We start from the raw sequence: 17480 nt of genomic DNA on the forward strand, positions 1-17480 counted from the left end.
AAATGTTGAAAATTAATCTTCGGTAAAGAAACAACCAAAATTTGATTAACACATTGTCTTACTTCATAAATTGTGGTATTTACATATGTAGGAGACTGTAGCTAATGTTGAGGAGAAGCAAAAATATTAATGTGCTTTGCAAGTAAAATTACATTTATCTCTTGTATGATAAGGACAACCACAGACTCCATAGCAGTTATATGATAAGACAATGTGGTTGATAGTGTAGGTGCAGGTTCATATTCAGTGTAAATTTTGAATTCTACTTCACTTTGGAAACTTGGATGTTTCTCTTTAAAGCTAATTTAAGTCTGGCCAATTAGGCCAATGGAAAATATGCAATGCTACTTTGGTTAGCCACTTAAAAAAAAAGATAATTTCCCCAGTGCAGAAGGGAATTCTTCAAGAGCCAGTCAGGGGATGTCTCTCTCATTCATGCCCATCATGTCTCATTCATTGAAATAAATAATGTCCCCTAACCTACATCACAGGTGAAAATAGGTGTCTAATAGGAAACTACAAGTTTTCATTCTGAGTCTGTTAGGGGGGGATTTTTTTCACAAAAGCACAGCTCAGTGTGATTTCCCTTGCTTTTTTCAAAGATAAGTCAAGTGGAAATCCCCGCCAAGGCTCCGCCCCGCGAGCGCACAAAACCCAGTGCGCCTCCCTCAGCTGCACCACTCTGCCCCAACATTCACACATAGACGTGTCTGCTTCTTGTCAGAGTCGCAAAGTCACCATGGACGTGCACAGAGTTTCGAACCACAACCAAATGGATTATAACCACGACAACATGGAGCCCAAACACGGGAAAACGCTGCCTTGCCACGAGGACCGTTTTGACAGCGGCCTGGATTCCCTGAAAGAGGACGAGCTGGTGAACGAGTTTGAGGAGATGAATGTGGACACACTCGAGCACACCACAGAGGAATATGAGCCTTGGAGAAATGCAGTGACTGACGATGGTGACACGTAAGTGTTTTTTTTTAGGTTTTTTTTGTAGATAATGAATACTGCAGTTACGCATTTGCAAGTTTAATAATTCTGCTTATATTCAATGGGAGTTTTGCACAAGTGCGTAGCATCTAAACTTTAAACTCAATGCACTGGAAAGATATGAAAAGCTGCATGAAAGCTGCACGAAAACAAGTGGCCTTTAAAAAAAAAAAAGTGTGTGTGTGTGTGTGTATAGCACAGCGCGTACTTGGTGTGTGTGTGTGTGTCTGTCTGTGTGTGCGTGAGTGTGTGTGTACTTTGGCTGAGAGAGCAGTCTGGGCGGGGCTAAAGTCCGCGTTGCGCGTTCAGGAAAGTCCCTGGCCTGCTGCCAGTAACTGATAAAGCATCAGATGTGTCAAACCACAACTGGTGGAAATAACCCGACAAAACTCCATTCTTGCGAAACGCTCCACTGCTCAGGCTTTGTTCTTTCTTATTTGGCTGGAACCACTTCCTCTGTGTGTAATTTTTTTTTTTTTTTTTGGAAAAGCATCATTTTAACTAACCTCCATCTTTTTTTTGTTTCTCTCCTCAGGCCTCTCCACTTGGCCGTCATTCATGAAGCCACTGATCATGCCCTCCAGATGATCAAGCTGTCTCGCAATCACCCCTTCCTCAACGTACAGAACCACCAGAGACAGGTAACAACCAAAATAAAACACAAATGATTGATCTTCAGATGAATAAAAACTTTCTTCGCCTTCAGAACACACATGAAAAGTGGAATATAATAATAATGAAATATCCATTTTTTTTCCTCTCCCCAGACTGCCCTCCATCTAGCAGTGATCACAGAGCAGCCCCAGTTGGTGGAGAAACTCCTGAAGGCCGGCTGCGACCCACAGTTGGCTGACGACAGTGGGAACACGGCTCTCCACATCGCCTGCAAGAGGGGTTCCCTCGCCTGCTTCGGTGTCATTACCCAGAACTGCCAGCGCCACCTTACCTCCATCCTGTCCTTCCCCAACTACAATGGTAAGTATTAGAAAAAAAAGAAACAAAACTCTTACACACAAAGATTGTTTTATTTCACTGTGGCAGCGCCTGTTTCTTAAATTTGGTTTATAACTGAACTTTATTTTCTCCTCCCAGGACACAACTGTCTCCACTTGGCATCTATTAATGGCTACATTTCATTGGTGGAAAACCTTGTTAAGCTGGGTGCAGACATCAACGCACAGGAACAATGCAGTGGACGGACGGCACTCCACCTGGCCGTGGATCTTCAGAACCCCACGCTGGTCCGTTGCCTCCTCAACCTCGGCGCCGACGTTAACTGCTTGAACTACGGCGGCTTCACGGCATACCACCTCACGTACGGGCGCCAGAACGAAGAGATTCGGTGCCAGCTGTATGAGAAGACGCCGCAGGAGCTGAGGCAGCTGCCCGAAAGTGACTCAGATGAGAGTGATATGGAGGACCTGGACCTGTCAGAGGATGAGGTCAGTATCTGATTCAGAATTATGAAGCTCTTATAAGAAAATATTTCATATAATCATGACTTTAAAGTATGGTTTCCTAACGATTTTTTTAATTTCTCCCCTACAGCTGTATGACGACATAAAGTTCGGAAAGTAAACGGAACCACCTCTCTACCGCTGGTATGAACGACAGTGAAGCTGCTACTGGGTTTCCCCAGCCACGGCCCCCAACGAGGGACAAATCAGTGCCTGCTTGTCCCCGTCCAAGGTCCAAGTCCACAGGTGCTGGCCCTGGGATCACAAACATGAATGAAGATGGCGTCCAGTGAGGTCAAAGCCGGTCTGCATCACAGAACTCTTTGCCAAGAACCACAAAACAGCAAGACCATGACCTCCATGTAGTCCTTCTGTATACTGTATAAATATATATTGATGTGTATATACCAGACTTGTAATATATTGTAAATACAGAGATATTATTTTCTTACCTGTACATATGAGTGTGGATTTAAACACTATTAACAAAAAATGCTCAGAATAAAAAGAAGTCTATGAATATAAAGAACTATGACTGGTGTGTTTCCTCCACTTTGCATAGGTTAATTTCCTTACATGTCACGACTTTTTTACCATCTGTTTTTGAACATGAAGCATTTCTCACTTACAAAAAGTGACGAAGAAGAGCGTCATCACCCAGACTTGTGAAACATAAACAGAGAAAAACGATCACACTCAGACTCTTGGAACAGTCTGGGATTTCCTTGTTGGGGCGAGGTCACCGGGTCTCTGAGTCACTGCGTTGAAAGTCCCTGGGCAGCATAAGAGGAACATAATGTACTTAAATATTCCGCCCTGCCCTGGAACTACTGCTGAATAGCAACGAGGAACTGGCAACGGGTAGAACTACCAAGGAAATTTTGTAAGGAGGAAATGTCTTAGACAAAAATGGGAAAACGTGCCTCGAGAGTTAGTATTACTCCTGTCTAAATGATTATGAAACTTTATTGTTTTTCAGGCAGGAATTACCTGAAATAATGGGCATCATTTGCTTTATTTCCCAGCATGAAGTAAAGCTGGAGCCAACGCTTATCTGAAAATGTCTGAGTGATTAGGTTTAATAGCTGTGTATATGGTGTTCTGTTATTGCCCTCAGGGCTGTAAACATTAACTGTACAGGACTGCAGAGGGGGTTTCCAAGGGCCAAGGAGCAGGTTGCTGATTCTTAATCACAGTGGAAATTACATAAGAGATGTAAACATTAATTATTAAAAAAAAAGTTCCAAAAATTATGACTACATTTGGGATAATAAAAATCATACTTTATCTGGATTTGTTTCCAATTCTGAGCGCAGGGGGAAGTTAGGGGGACTAGAAGTGATGGGATGTGACTGATGGGAAATGATCTAAGCCGATGAAATGTTAACATCATTTCTGATCATTGGTAATGACAAAAGTGTCTCAAAGCTGAGCTGGACAGGGTCATTGACTAGAATGCTTAACCCCCCCCAGCTTTGTCAAAACCACTCTGAATTGTCATGGGGAACAAATTTTCCCTTCGCAAAGAGAAACTACTCGTGCTGTATGATATATCCGGTAAGCTGAAGAAATCTATTTCTGACATGCTACAGGTGTGTGTGTGTAAAAAAAAAAAAAAAAGAAAAGAAAAAGAAGAAGAGCCAAAAATGTAGAGAAAATGAGGTCAAATCAGGTCTACACCATTCAGTGTGTAGTAAAATAACCTCTGCACACCACCAAGGTTTCTCATGTGATCTTTAGTGCACTGAGCCACAACAGGAAGCTCAGAGGTAGAGCTCTGCACACGCTCATGTTTCCATAAACATTTCCCCCTGCTACTAAACTCAACTGACAGATGAAAACACAGCTGATGAAACTAAAAGAATTAGTTCACGAGGCCAGGGGTTAATAAGTAAGTCTAAGTCTGTTGTGTGATGCAAAAAAATTAAATTTGGAGAAATGCAAACACCTCCATGTGCAGAGAAATCACAAGCTCCACAATAAGCAGTAAATATATATCAAGGACAATTGTTATTTTACTCCAAAAACTTTTTTTTATTGTTGAATGAAACAGTGGGGGTAAATGTACAGCAAACAAAGATAACACCGGCCTCCTTCTGGGAACTGCATATTCCATCATGCTCTAACTTAATCCAACGGGTGACACGTCTCTGCTCGCTCAGTCCCGCTCTGCCAAGGACATCAGGTGGGTGTCCACTTCAGTCTCTGTCAGAATCCTGGAGGAAAACAAAAACAATTAAACAGAATGATTTTCATGTACAAAATCTGTTTTGACCCTCACTAGAGCTGCAACAATTGATAAATTGGTTTGTTGATTAACAGAAAATTAGGGTTAGTTTAGATTCATCCAAATTTGAGTATTTGATGCTTTTCTGTGCCATATATAAAACTATAAACTGAATATCTTGTAGAGATCCGAGTACAAGAGAAAAGTTATAACAGTTGATGACAGTTTTATGTTATTTTAGAGACAATGAATTGATTAATTGATGATGAAAATAACTGTTACCAACATACTACAGTGAGAATGATCACATGTTACAACATGGGCTGATATGTTCGTGAAAACAGTCTCCCTCTCTCTTTAAAAAAACATAAGAAATTATTTTGGTAGCTGCTCATCTCATTTTACAGAGTGTAATCACCACAAACATTTTGCTACATTATCATGTACTCCTAGCCTTTTACCTAAACTTTGGGTCCTGCGTTGTGACAACGCCCACCTCCAGCTCAGAGGGCTTGAAGTCAATGGAGAGAACGGTTGACAGACAAGAAATTGCCGTCTGAAGGGGAGAAAAAGGGGAAGATCAGGTTTATGATGTCTTTATTATATCATTTAATAATTTACTTGCTATGACAATGACGGAAACAAAATCAGAAGCCACACAGCTGGAAACCACCTCTAAGGTTACTTTCACATTCATACTCCTTCCTTATCTACCTGCGCTACATCAGCATAACGAGACTATGCATACCTCAATGGTTTGCTCAAAAGTCCAGTCCAGTTTCTTTTTCACTTTCTTCTCCAGGAAGCTGGTGGCTTCTGTCTGCTTAACTCCAGCAGCAGTGGCCTTGAAGCCGCAGTAATAGCCTGCGGGGTCGCATTTATACACCTGGGGGCCGTGCTCCTCGTCTATTCCGATCACAATCATACCTGCAGGTTCACAGGCACCAGAGAGGAGAAGGACAGTGAGACTTGGCTTCTGTGTTAATTATTAATATGACAATTCAAGAAATAGATGAAATGTCAGGAAACATTTGAAATGCAAAAACAAATTAAATTATTTTATCCTACGTCAGCTTGAATTTCCATGTTGTTTGAATTTGACACCCTCCCAAAAATAAATTAATAATTAAAAAAAATCAATACATACAGCAGCCCAGTGGTCGCATCTCAGCGTTCTGCGTGTAGACTTGTGAGATGTCAGCAATTCTCTTACACAGCATGTCCACTGGAATCTCATAACCGTACTTGTACTGCCAGTTAGCGGCCTCATAGCGAGCTCTCTGCACTTGGGACCTGCTGTCAGCTGCAGGAGAGAAAAGTAGGCAATTTGTTTCATAAAATCCATTGAACTGTCACACAGTCAGAGTGGTGCTTCAAATCTTTAATGCAATGTTTAAGTAAATATTAATATCCATAGAAAGTCAGTTCTGATGACAAAAATAACCGTTGTTCGGAAAGAGGAACCATCAGCAACAGTAAAAGCCATGAGTGGGGAGAACAGAAAGGTCAAATGATGTATGAGTTTAAATAAAGATAAATTGGGTTTAAACCGGTTTTCCCATTGTTCCCATTTACTGAAAAGTTGCTGTGTCTTCTGAGCTAACCAGTGAAGTTTATACTAAATCAGCAACTCTCAGAATGCTTCAGAAAACGCTTTGACAACCGAAGTAAAGAGAAGAATGGGAGGAAAATGCCAAGGAGCTGCTCAGTATGCACCCTCTGAGTGAGAAGAAAAGAAATGGAAATCCCACAGACTGTCTGTGCTGACAATGGTATTTTTACAAAAAAATCAAATTTTAACCCAGAATTGTGTATTTCAGATTTTTTGGGGGCATTTGTTCCCTTTATTTGGATATCTACACTGAGAGACTGGAAAGTCTGCAGTTAGGACTAAGCCTTTGTGGTATGAGCTCTACCAGATAAGCCACCTAATCCGATTTTTAAAGTTTTTATATTAACATAAAAACAGATAAAATGCAGGATTTATAACCTAAAACAATGAACTCTAATGATCTATAACAGACAGCGTTAAATGTCTTGGTTACCTCCATTGTATAAAGATAAGTCTTTTTCTCACCTGTCATCCCAGACATTACACATCCAATATTATCTGTTATTCTGAAAAGGTGGGTCACTGTGGAGGCATCCAGAAGCTTGTCCTGTTTCAAAGAAGAAATAAACATTGAACATGTGATGGTAGCCTCAACATTTCCAAAAGATTTACTTGACTCCTCAAACTAATTAGTTCTATGGGTATTCCAGTGATCTGAATGCATGCAGGATCCATTAAATATCAATAAATATCACACCCTCTGTAAACATTCAGAGATACAAATAACCAAGAGTGTTAATACAATTACAGCTATACAAATACAGAATGATATCAATGAAAACTGAATAAAATAAATACGGTCATCAAAATTCTATCTTATCAGAGAGAAAATATTTCTGAAAATAAAAAAAGTATTATTTTCATATAATATAAATTTCGCATGATATAAAGAGACTATACATTATAAGCAATAGAGAAAGTAAACAATTTAACATATTAAAGCACATTTTGGCCTCTAAAAACATGATGCACATCTAGCGATATTTCTACTTTTTTCACACAAACTACATAGCTGATGTGTTTTTAAACATGATAAATATAGTCTGAATATAAAATGTGAATATTTTCACAGAAGATTAAGATTCTCCAGTAGAAAGAAACTGAAGAACACAGTAACACATTTCTCATGTATAACTAATAAATAATATCAGTATGGATGTTGCCACATATTAGGAAAAAGGACCAACTGTCATGAATGCAGGAGGATGCACCTTGTCACAGTGGCATGATAGTGCTGGCACTGTGAGTTATGTGAACTCAGCACTATCATGTAATGAAAAGGACAACCTGATATCAACTCACCGGTACTTTTTTCTGTGTTACAACAACCGCACAGTCCTTCCCCCTGACTGCTACTGATGTGAGTCCACCTTGGTTTATGGCCTTGAAAGCATATTCTGCAAATAAGCAGACAATACATGTTCATCTGACACATGTTCATCTGACAACAGTAACAAACGTTAGGGAATAGCAATAAACAAGCACAGCATTCAATAATTTTGAAAAGTAGAGTCAAGTGGTGTAGAAACATAGAAAGGTTTCTGGCACAACTTCACCTACTTCATCTAAGGAAAAAGTTCAAAGAGACGAAAAGTCCAGCAACACTTGTAGTACACAGAAGAGCTTTATTAGACTGCTGTGTTTTGACTTGTGGCCTTCATCAGGGTCATGATGGCCATCATTAGAGTAGGCCATCATGACCCTGATGAAGACCACAAGCCAAAAGCTGATATGCATTGTTCTAATAAAGTTCTTCTGTTTACTGCAAGTGTTGCTGGAGTTTTCACCTCTTTGGAGAGTAGAGTCAATACACCAACAGACTGCTCAGCAGAAAACTTGGGACAACCAGTTCAGGTGTGATCTGATTGGTCAGCTGATACTGAATTACTGACAACATCAGATGCTGCATCCAAATTAAGGTTACCTGTTTAATTTATGGCTGAAGGGGATTTATTATTATTACAGCAAATTTAAAATGATTTGTTTTGTTTATTGCTGCTTGTGGAGCAACTTCAGGATCTGTCTCCTAACTGTTGTTGATTAGATGACATCGACAATAGTCCTGTTCATGTCCAGTTCAGTTTAAGAAGAGATTAGATCAATTTCATAAACTAAAACCGACCTGCAAAACATACAACCAGCGTAATTTAAAGGGGATTTTCTTGCCGTAACACTTAAAAAATACATAACACTGGGACGACTGCGACAAAATGCTATCATGATAAAGTTAATTTTATTCAAAGTTTTTTAAAAACTTTCCAGAACCGTAACATTTGCTTCAGTAGCAAGTTGACACTTTGAGCAATGAATCAGCTTGCTTGACTGCAATGCTAACCATGCTAATTACCCTACTAGCCAGCTAGCTATTTTGATTCGCTCTGCTTTGTTTAATGCTACTACCGGAAAAATAGACGTAAAATAACAATTCGCACGGCATAAGTAAAACTTTAATGGTTGTATATGACACTACTTTCGCTTTGGCGGGGTGTTATTTAATAGCTAGAAGCCAAGCTAGGCGAACCATGACAGGGCATTTAGCTAGCTAGCAAACAAGTGAACCTTCGAACCGGCTTTTGTCTGAACACATCCACATACTGACCGACTTGATAGAGTCTTCCCTCCGGAGAGAAGATGGTAATGTGTCGATCAAACCCTGCACTTGAGCCTCGGGACATTTTACACGGTTTAGTTGGCCGAGAAGTTCGTCCAAATGAATTTGCAAGCAGATTTTACTTCATGCACAATATTTCCACCCGGAAGTTGAACTGCAGGCACCGGAACTTCATCCGGTGTGAGAGGTCTGCTTCGTTTCCATGGTGATATAATACTATCGTGCTGTGTCTCAGAAGTATTCAAGTACTACTACAATAAGTAAGAACTATACTCAAGGACAATTTTGAGGTATTGAGTATTTCCTTTTATTGCTGATTTATACTCCACTACGTTTCAGAGGGAAATATAGATTAATTTTACACTACTAGCTACACTTATTTGATTGTTACAGAACAGTTATTTGCTATTTTAGTATATTTTACATTTGAAATAAAAAACGAAACAAATAACAACTGGTTATGGGATCTGTGAAAAAACAAATAATTAGTATTTTTTTCATTTCATGTTAAGATATAACACAACGTAAGTATGTTGCTTTCTTTTATACCAACTGCACAACTATACTATGATCTGAATAAATATTATATAGTGCATACATTTAGTGTGTAAATTGGGATTGAGCATAAGATATAGGCACACTCTGACTTGTCATACTGTAGTAGGAAAAGCACAGGTATTACTGATAACATTAACGATGGCCTTGTTCTGTGACAGACAATCATGCATTCTGTTATTTACACTTGTGCTTTTCATACTGTGAAATGCTGGCTTCCTGGAACACTTGGAAAGGTGCATCTTAAGTAACACATTTGCTTTTCCTATTAGTCACAATTTCTGGTGTATGTGAACCTTATAATATTTAACTTTTGCCTTTTAGTGGTGACAGGAGGCGGGTGAGTCAGTGGACTTGGTCTGAATGGTAAGTTGTTAATGCTATTTTTCCAAGAACATCTATTAACCACCACCAATTACTGCCTCAAAAATCACCTTGGAGTTGAATCAACACCTTTTTTAACATATCTTAAGAAGGGTTGACCACTGTAAGTTTCAAAAAGGTGGTACATACTGTATATATACTGTATATATACTTTATTACTGTTTATTGTCAGCCCTTAGTGCCTATTTTGTTTTTTAAGATTTAAGATTTACTGATACATTAGCTATTATATTACTATTCCTTTTTCTTCATAACCTGCATTTAAAAGCTAAAATTGTAATTGTATATCACTGTGAGAAAGTGAAAGCAGAGTAGCAGCCATGGCCCATACCACAGGTTTATTTTTCTACATCATATAACAAGCCACAGGAAGATAATCCTGCCTTTTAAATGGAACATGAGAAGTTTTTTTTAATTTTTTCAATTCGTGTAACAAAATAACTGACGGATCACTTGAAATGCATTCAATTCCTATTTCCTTCTTCCTGAAAAAAATCGGCAAATGTGCATGTGTCATCTGGGATTTTCCCCTTTGTCTCCAGGTAGCTAATACAGCTGAACTGAGGATGTTTGCTTCCTCTTTATAAGTTACTAACACATTCAGATAATGACTCATACAGCTACTCAGAGTGGTATCATGATCAGAGATAAGCAGTTGAATCTTAGGTCTGCGATGCCAACAAGCGATTTCTTTTAAAATGTTCTCATATGGTTTTATGGCAAAAAGTCCCCATCTTTGGTTGCCATGTCATTATCCGATTTTTAAAAGCGATACAGTCTGTGATGTGATCATTGATGACATACATGAAAGTACTTGCATTTAACCACTGAACCAAATATGACACAATTACACACCATGTATGCAATAAGGTATTTTATCAAGTTAATCATCAAGAAATATATGCAAAATCCAGTATTGCTAAATGTTTGTTCACTCCTTCACAACATCAAGTACTAAATGGTGCTGCAGAGGGATAAAGAAATAGATTTCCAATATGGATATTGTAACTCCAAAATATGCATTTTTTGGATCATTTTACACACGTTTGTATCATTGTATGAGTTTAAGAATTTAAATGAAGACACTAATTTTGATTGACTGATTTTATTCGCACACATAAAACATTACAAATACATTGTTTATAGTTTTTCTATGAAGTGGATGTGCAGGTGAGGTAAGAAACCCATCTAGGGCTTATGTTAAAACCTCACAACTATGTGAGGATTTACATTAAATACATAAAGAAACAGCACAATATATGCAGTGAAAGGAATACAAGACTACAAAAATTTGAATAAATCAATCAATTAATTAACAATCTATCAAATGTATTTTAAGTTAAATAAATGGCTAAAAGGCAAAACCTTAAAATGCTTCTAGGTTATGTTGCTGGAGCATCTGCGCATCCTTTGCTCTGATGTTTCACAACCTAGACCTAACCTAGCCATCCCCCCACCCCCACCGATGCCCCTCTGTCCTCATACCTCTCACTTTCCTCCCCCTTTCCTGTCCTCTTCCCCACCCCTGCTCTCTCTTTCTCTTCTCCAGCTTCAGTTCTTACTCTACACAAGAGCACAGCTCTTTCCTACTGTATCGGTGCAGCATTTGCACACTGTATTCACATTTGAAACCAGAAAGACCCCCACCCACGGGTCTCAGAGAAGAAGCGTGGGACTGATCTTTGGAGTACGGGGGGGGGGGGATCTCCACCATGTATGAAAATACATTTTCACATTGCAAAGCCTCACACTGGCTAATGTTTTCCAAGCACAGAAGTTTAGATGTTAGGTAATAAAGGAAACATTAGTATGATGAGGCCTTCTTTCTCTGAAACCCCTCATAACTTAAAATGAGACAGAGTAGTTTTGACTCAGTTTGTGTAAATCATTTTTAACAGCTTTCTTTCCATAACTGTTGACGTTTTTATTTGAGTATTCCACCCTCTTCTCTATCTGGGTTTCTGTCCAACCCCCTGCCCAGAACAACTATGTACATTTTTCTTTATTGTATAAGCATACACATATAAAGCAGACAATCTAATTTAACTCAAAAACACAAAATATGAATTATATTATATATTATATTATATTTACTGCTCACAATAAACACAAAGTTTCTAAGAATCTGAATGCAGTGTGCAGCTTCTAGGAACATCTTATCTAAAATGAACTAAATGTAGGGTGATGCAAAAGTGATATAAGTCTACAGAGCATGTATGTGATAAAAATGCTGCATGCTCGCTTCCTTTTACGACAGAAATCTTCTTTAGAATTTGTACGTCCTTCCGTGTAAATTATCTAGTGGTTTGTCATGTTGCAAACATCCTAGTGGTTGCACAGTAGCACAGTTTCACAGTCAAGGTGTGTTGCAATTAGTGTTGTTGTGCTTGTTTTGGAAATTAAGGTATTAGACTGAAATGTCAAACGTGTCATGTGAATGAAATGAAATAGAGTCTTGTCATTCAGGACTGGTTGCATAACAGTGAGACAGAAGAGTTTGAACATATTTACGGTGTAGTGACATTGAAGTTTATGCAAATTAACATGCGCAATAAGTGTGGAGAGGGTAGAAAGGCTTTACTCCGCAGTATTGTATTGTTTCCAGCTGAACGTTTGTTACCCCAGCTTCTCTTTATCTAGGCCTTCGATGTGTTGATCAGCTTCCAGCTAGGTCAAGTCTACTTTAATTCACTTTTTATAATAGCCTTTTATTTACTGAACAACTTGCCAGGAAATTTAGCTCTTGGCCGTTATTTTTGGCACATCATGTCCATCTTCCACTTGTGTACTCTTAAGGTAATATCTTTCCTTTTATGACCAAATTCCCGTCAGAGCTTCCTCTCATGATCTTCCAGATAAATACTGGGTTGAGACCCGCTGAGACTGAAGGAGAGGAAAAACAAGACTGACTTATTTACCTTCGAATAGAAAGCAAAACACAACTTAGCTCTTGCATAACTGCGGTACTGCCAGTTACTTTCTGCAGAAATACAAGGTCAGACCTGGATGCAAGAAATCATACAGGATTTTAAATTTGTGTCAGAGAAAAGAAGGAAATAATGCAGAGAAAATGCAAATTCAAATTTACTCCTTCATGTCATACCTGGGGTTGGAGGGTTTACATCTGGCATTAACATGCAACCTGTGTCTGGATATCCTATCTACAAAAATAAAAATAAATTAACGCAAGGTATAAATGCATGCAGTGCGCAGCGTGATCAGACATCATCTGGTGGTGGTCTGACTTGTACTATCGTTGGATCTCACTTAATCTGTACAGTGTGATCACAATCTTAAGAAAAAGAAATCTGCTGAGTAAGGTGAAAGGTTACCTAACTCACAAAAAATATAAATAAATTAAATACAAGTAGTAGTTGTAGTTAACAAGTTTCAACTTGCAAGAAAATGGTTTAATTATCAGTTAGGCCCGTCACTAGCACTGTTTGTTGACATGTCTGCCCATCCCACCTCACTAATTTGCATGTTGAGATCTGATCACAACATATAAGTGTAACTGTGACTTATACTAAGTGCTAAATCAAGTGTAAAACTGATAGAAAACTGTAGAAAATACAGACTTAATATTTATGGGGGTAATACAATAATTTAGTATAGAAGTTTCATAGATTTCGGGGACTTTTGAGAGACAGATTCAATGATAAAAATCAATGCAGCTGAGATATGTAGACTTTTAGTTCATAGTATGAGTCAAGTTCCCAAAACACTTGATCCTACTCTTTCCATAATTCTACTCAGTATTGTCGTTCACTAGAACTCTGAGTGCCTCTTGAATTCCCACGTCTGTTTGTTTCCTTCCTTTTCAGTTTTTGGAAAGCTCCCTCCAGAGCCTGAGAGGAAATTATACAAATGTTTTCAAAGGCTGAGTGATACTTCCCATCAGAAGTGTTGGTGTCTATCACGTAAACCAGTGGGTCAATAATAAAAAGTACATGATGACTGTTGGCAGCAGTGGTGCTGTGATCCATGTGACCGTGAAGGCTCGTGAGTCTTGTGCTGTGTGAAGTAACGTAAATGTTGATGTAATGTGGCTGATGCATCACAATACTCATACAGTCAGCTGAAATATCCATAGGGCAGTGTTTGAATCAGATGAATTTCAGATGGAAAATTGGTCATTAAACCTAGTCATGTGGTGTATTGACTTTGCAGTTTCCTTGAACTGATGCCAAGGGCAAGAACTGAATGCAAGTTATTATTAGTCTACCGTTGCACTGTAAGCTTTGACATGTGCTTTTTCTGCTTTTTTGTCAGACAGACGTAAAGCTGTATGATAAAGCTGTATATAAAGCTTTTCTACACATGTTGTGTCTCAGGTTTCTGTAAAACCTGTAAAAGGTTTCTGTATTTCAAGGCTGTAGCTCACCAAAGGTGTCTTTTGCAGGTAAAAGGTTATCATGATGGTAATAAGAAGTGCACAGTAAGGTTAAATGAGACACAAAAAAGAGAAAATACGGTGACCACTGTGTCCCTGCTTTGAACCGATCTGCTTTGCTGTAACATCTCCTTTTTCCTATAAAAACTGAGTCTGAATTGACTGTATGAATGGTGACTAAAAGATGACTGGGACCTCATCAGCTGACCTTTCTGTGTGAACTATACAAGAATGGGTGTCTGTGGTAACAACAGAACCAGCATGGAAGGGGGGATATCTGTGGTTTTAACCCACATATTCTACTATAAATGTCTCATGAAAGAAAAGCCCCTGAAATAACCTGCACATTAAATCCCTGAGACAGACACAACATAGATATTCACAGAGACTGAGCCTTTTAATTCAAAATAAATGCCCTTCCTGTCTGTGCACAGCTTGTAAAGTAATATAAAAATACAAATATGCAAAGAAACCCACATGGCTGGATGTCAGAATGGTGGGTGAGATCAATTGCTGTTTTAGACAGCCAGCTTACTCCCACGTACTTCCTCTTGTCCCTGACTGTAACCACAAAGCTGTCCTGTAGGATGGATAGATTAAATTAAATTCTATAACTACAATAGGCTTTTCATATGCACATTGCCACAGTAGAACTGGGTCTAGTGCACAGAAGTAAAATGGAGAGTGTGAAGAGTGAGTGAAGGGGGGGCATCAAACAACAAAAACAACCTTAAACATGTCTCACGCTGGTGTACCACAGGGCAGCAGGAAACCCAAAACCTCTTCTTCTTTTTCAAAGTATTTCTTGGTATTTTGAGTCTGTGAACCTTGCACAGTGTTTCTCAATACACACCAGCAGGCGTATTCAGACAGGCCTTAACTATCAGGTTCTACTGGTAAGCTTTGTCTGCTGTGTGCCTCATACCTTGATCACTGTATCACCCTGTACCTCATGCTGAACTGTCTCATTATGTGTACCTTTAATGCCCATCATTTGATAGCACTCCAAACCAGACATGCAGGGTTTTACTCACACACTGACAGCGACTGCAACTTTACTCCTTGCCCTAAGGCTTTCACTTTGTTGAGCTCAAACCAGAAAACTGGCTTCAACTTCCAAAACACAGCTCACTTATTTGCAACAACTTTATTTAGTTGATTTTTTTAGTTGATTTTTAGTTCAACACATTTTCAGGAATGCTGCATACATAAAAGTTGATTTTTTTTTAAGGCAACAGACTTTTAGGCCCCTTGTTTTCAGTGGAACAAACTGGAAACACAAACTGACATATTATCACCTTCATTTTAGTTGATGACTAATGTCCACCACTTGCAGTTGCAGTTGTTCTTCGGACCACCCAACAAATATATTCACTCCTCTTTTCTGTTTCATAGGGCTATATCTAACTTTTTAAGTCGCTTATTTTGTTTACTAGCAAGTTGCTAATGGCTAGTGGCATAGTATGGAGCCCCAAATGTAATATGTTCCTATGTGCTCTAAATATGTAACAGAAACAGGCTTATCTACGTCTTCACTTGACTGTAGCATTGCTAACTAGCATTAGTAACTGGCATTAGTTTCTACTGTGCTGCTCCATTTTGTTCCAGCTAATCACTAATGGCATAGCAATGTAGTCATTTGATCTATAGCTATTACAAAAAATATTGCAGCTTTAATAGTTAATTTTGAGAGGTAATACACAGCAGTGAGAAACATGGTAGCCTATCTACATTAATGTGGCACTTCTTATTAAACAAAAGGGGGGAAAAAAAGAAGTATTTTTTAATTGGAAACAGGGGAGATTTTCCAGGTACAGGGGGTCTGGCTGCTGCAAAACTTGGAACATCCATCTACAGATTAATTTTGGAGGCCAGTAGTTCCTGCATGGTGGCTTCAGTAATAACAGAGTGAAGTCAGTAATCTCCCAATGGCTTAAGAAGAGAGGAAACACCCTGCTGCATGGTAGCAATGCCAACTGTACCATGCAGCAGCAGCAGCAGCCAAACCAACTGTGCTTTAGACCATTATACACACGATGATGAAAGAGATACATCAAACCAATATGTTAACCAACAAGAACAGTGATACTGTTGTGTTATCAAATATTGAGCAATCCTGGAGCAAGACCACGGCTTAATGGACATGCTTGTGGCACACTGGGGGGGGGGGGGGGGGGGGGGGGACTGGACGGGACAGATCCAAGTCACCAAAAAGCATGACTCAGTTTTTACACACCACTGCACGCCTATGAAAATTCCCCCATTTCACACCCGTCTGTATCTATTAATTTAATGTCCACATTGTCCACAAATGGAAAACATGCTCTCATAGATCTTATTTGGTTATTTTAGATAGTCAAACAAGATTAAAAAATAAATAGCCACATTTAGCTGTGAAGTCATTACAGGGAATGCTAGGGGAATTTGGAATGAGAAAACTGTTCCCAATCATTATACAGCTGATATGACTGTACATTGGATGGTTAGTCATGATGCTATTTTGTGTTCTGGCCAAACACAAACTCTTTGTAGAGATGTGATCTTTTGAATCAGGAGACAATATCTTACTGGTTTTACATTTAGGGTACCTAAAATATTCCTTTTCTCTTAAACCCTGTGGTCTCTTCCTCCTCCTCCTCCTCCTGCCTACCCTGCCTGTTCTTTCATGCTCCCTCACATTCTCAAAGAGATCTGCATCCAGGAAATCGAGCAGGGATATAAGCTTACATGCAATATCCTCAGTCTAGTAAGATTTATTGCTCGATTGAGGGTACGCTCTAGCTTCAAAACTGCCCTACAACTGTAAATTTGACTTTCATTTCAGCAGCGAGATGTTATGAAAAACGCAGGAATGTGCTCACAGAGGACTGCTAGAGTGGAATTTTTGCTGGGAATTTCCCACTAGTGTGTGTTTGCACATGCGCACAGCATGTCTCCAGCCTATGTGGAGCGTCTGTTGTCTCTGAATTAGCATAAAGAAGTCTGACTGACTCAGGTACGTGTCTCATTTTGAGGAAGTAAAAAGTAAGTGTGTACTAGGTGAGAGGTGCCAAAATACCTCCTGTAGGTGCGTGAGTCCTATAGTTCAGATCAATTATAGATTATTAGTAGAAGCAGGAAATGTTCCCTGTTCAGGAGGACATGCTGTACAGCAAAGAAAATTCTGCTCAGACAGACTGCATACTCATTCACATTTCCTTTAACATAATTATTTAAGTTAGTTTCAAGATGGTGGTGGGGGGGTT

General features: G+C 39.1%; 2 protein-coding genes across 2 annotated transcripts; one reads left to right on the forward strand and one right to left on the reverse strand.

The window, feature by feature from the left end:
- Window positions 1-665: 665 nt before the first annotated feature.
- LOC111672507 (NF-kappa-B inhibitor alpha-like) lies at window positions 666-2982 on the forward strand. The gene is made up of 5 exons (XM_023429941.2): window positions 666-972; window positions 1532-1637; window positions 1764-1971; window positions 2089-2438; window positions 2545-2982. Exons 1-5 carry the CDS (start codon window positions 740-742, stop codon window positions 2572-2574), a joined length of 927 nt encoding a protein of 308 aa, XP_023285709.1. The 5' UTR covers window positions 666-739; the 3' UTR covers window positions 2575-2982.
- Window positions 2983-4460: 1478 nt separating this feature from the next.
- LOC111672506 (proteasome subunit alpha type-6) lies at window positions 4461-9068 on the reverse strand. The gene is made up of 7 exons (XM_023429940.2): window positions 8892-9068; window positions 7595-7689; window positions 6758-6839; window positions 5828-5983; window positions 5429-5607; window positions 5142-5236; window positions 4461-4669 (listed from the first exon to the last, which is right to left on the reverse strand). Exons 1-7 carry the CDS (start codon window positions 8965-8967, stop codon window positions 4612-4614), a joined length of 741 nt encoding a protein of 246 aa, XP_023285708.1. The 5' UTR covers window positions 8968-9068; the 3' UTR covers window positions 4461-4611.
- Window positions 9069-17480: the final 8412 nt, after the last annotated feature.

This window comes from Seriola lalandi, unplaced genomic scaffold (assembly GCF_002814215.2).
Source record: "Seriola lalandi dorsalis isolate HSWRI2012SDOR001 ecotype SW California unplaced genomic scaffold, Sedor1 jcf7180002054901, whole genome shotgun sequence".
In the NCBI taxonomy this organism is placed as follows: Eukaryota; Metazoa; Chordata; class Actinopteri; order Carangiformes; family Carangidae; genus Seriola; species Seriola lalandi.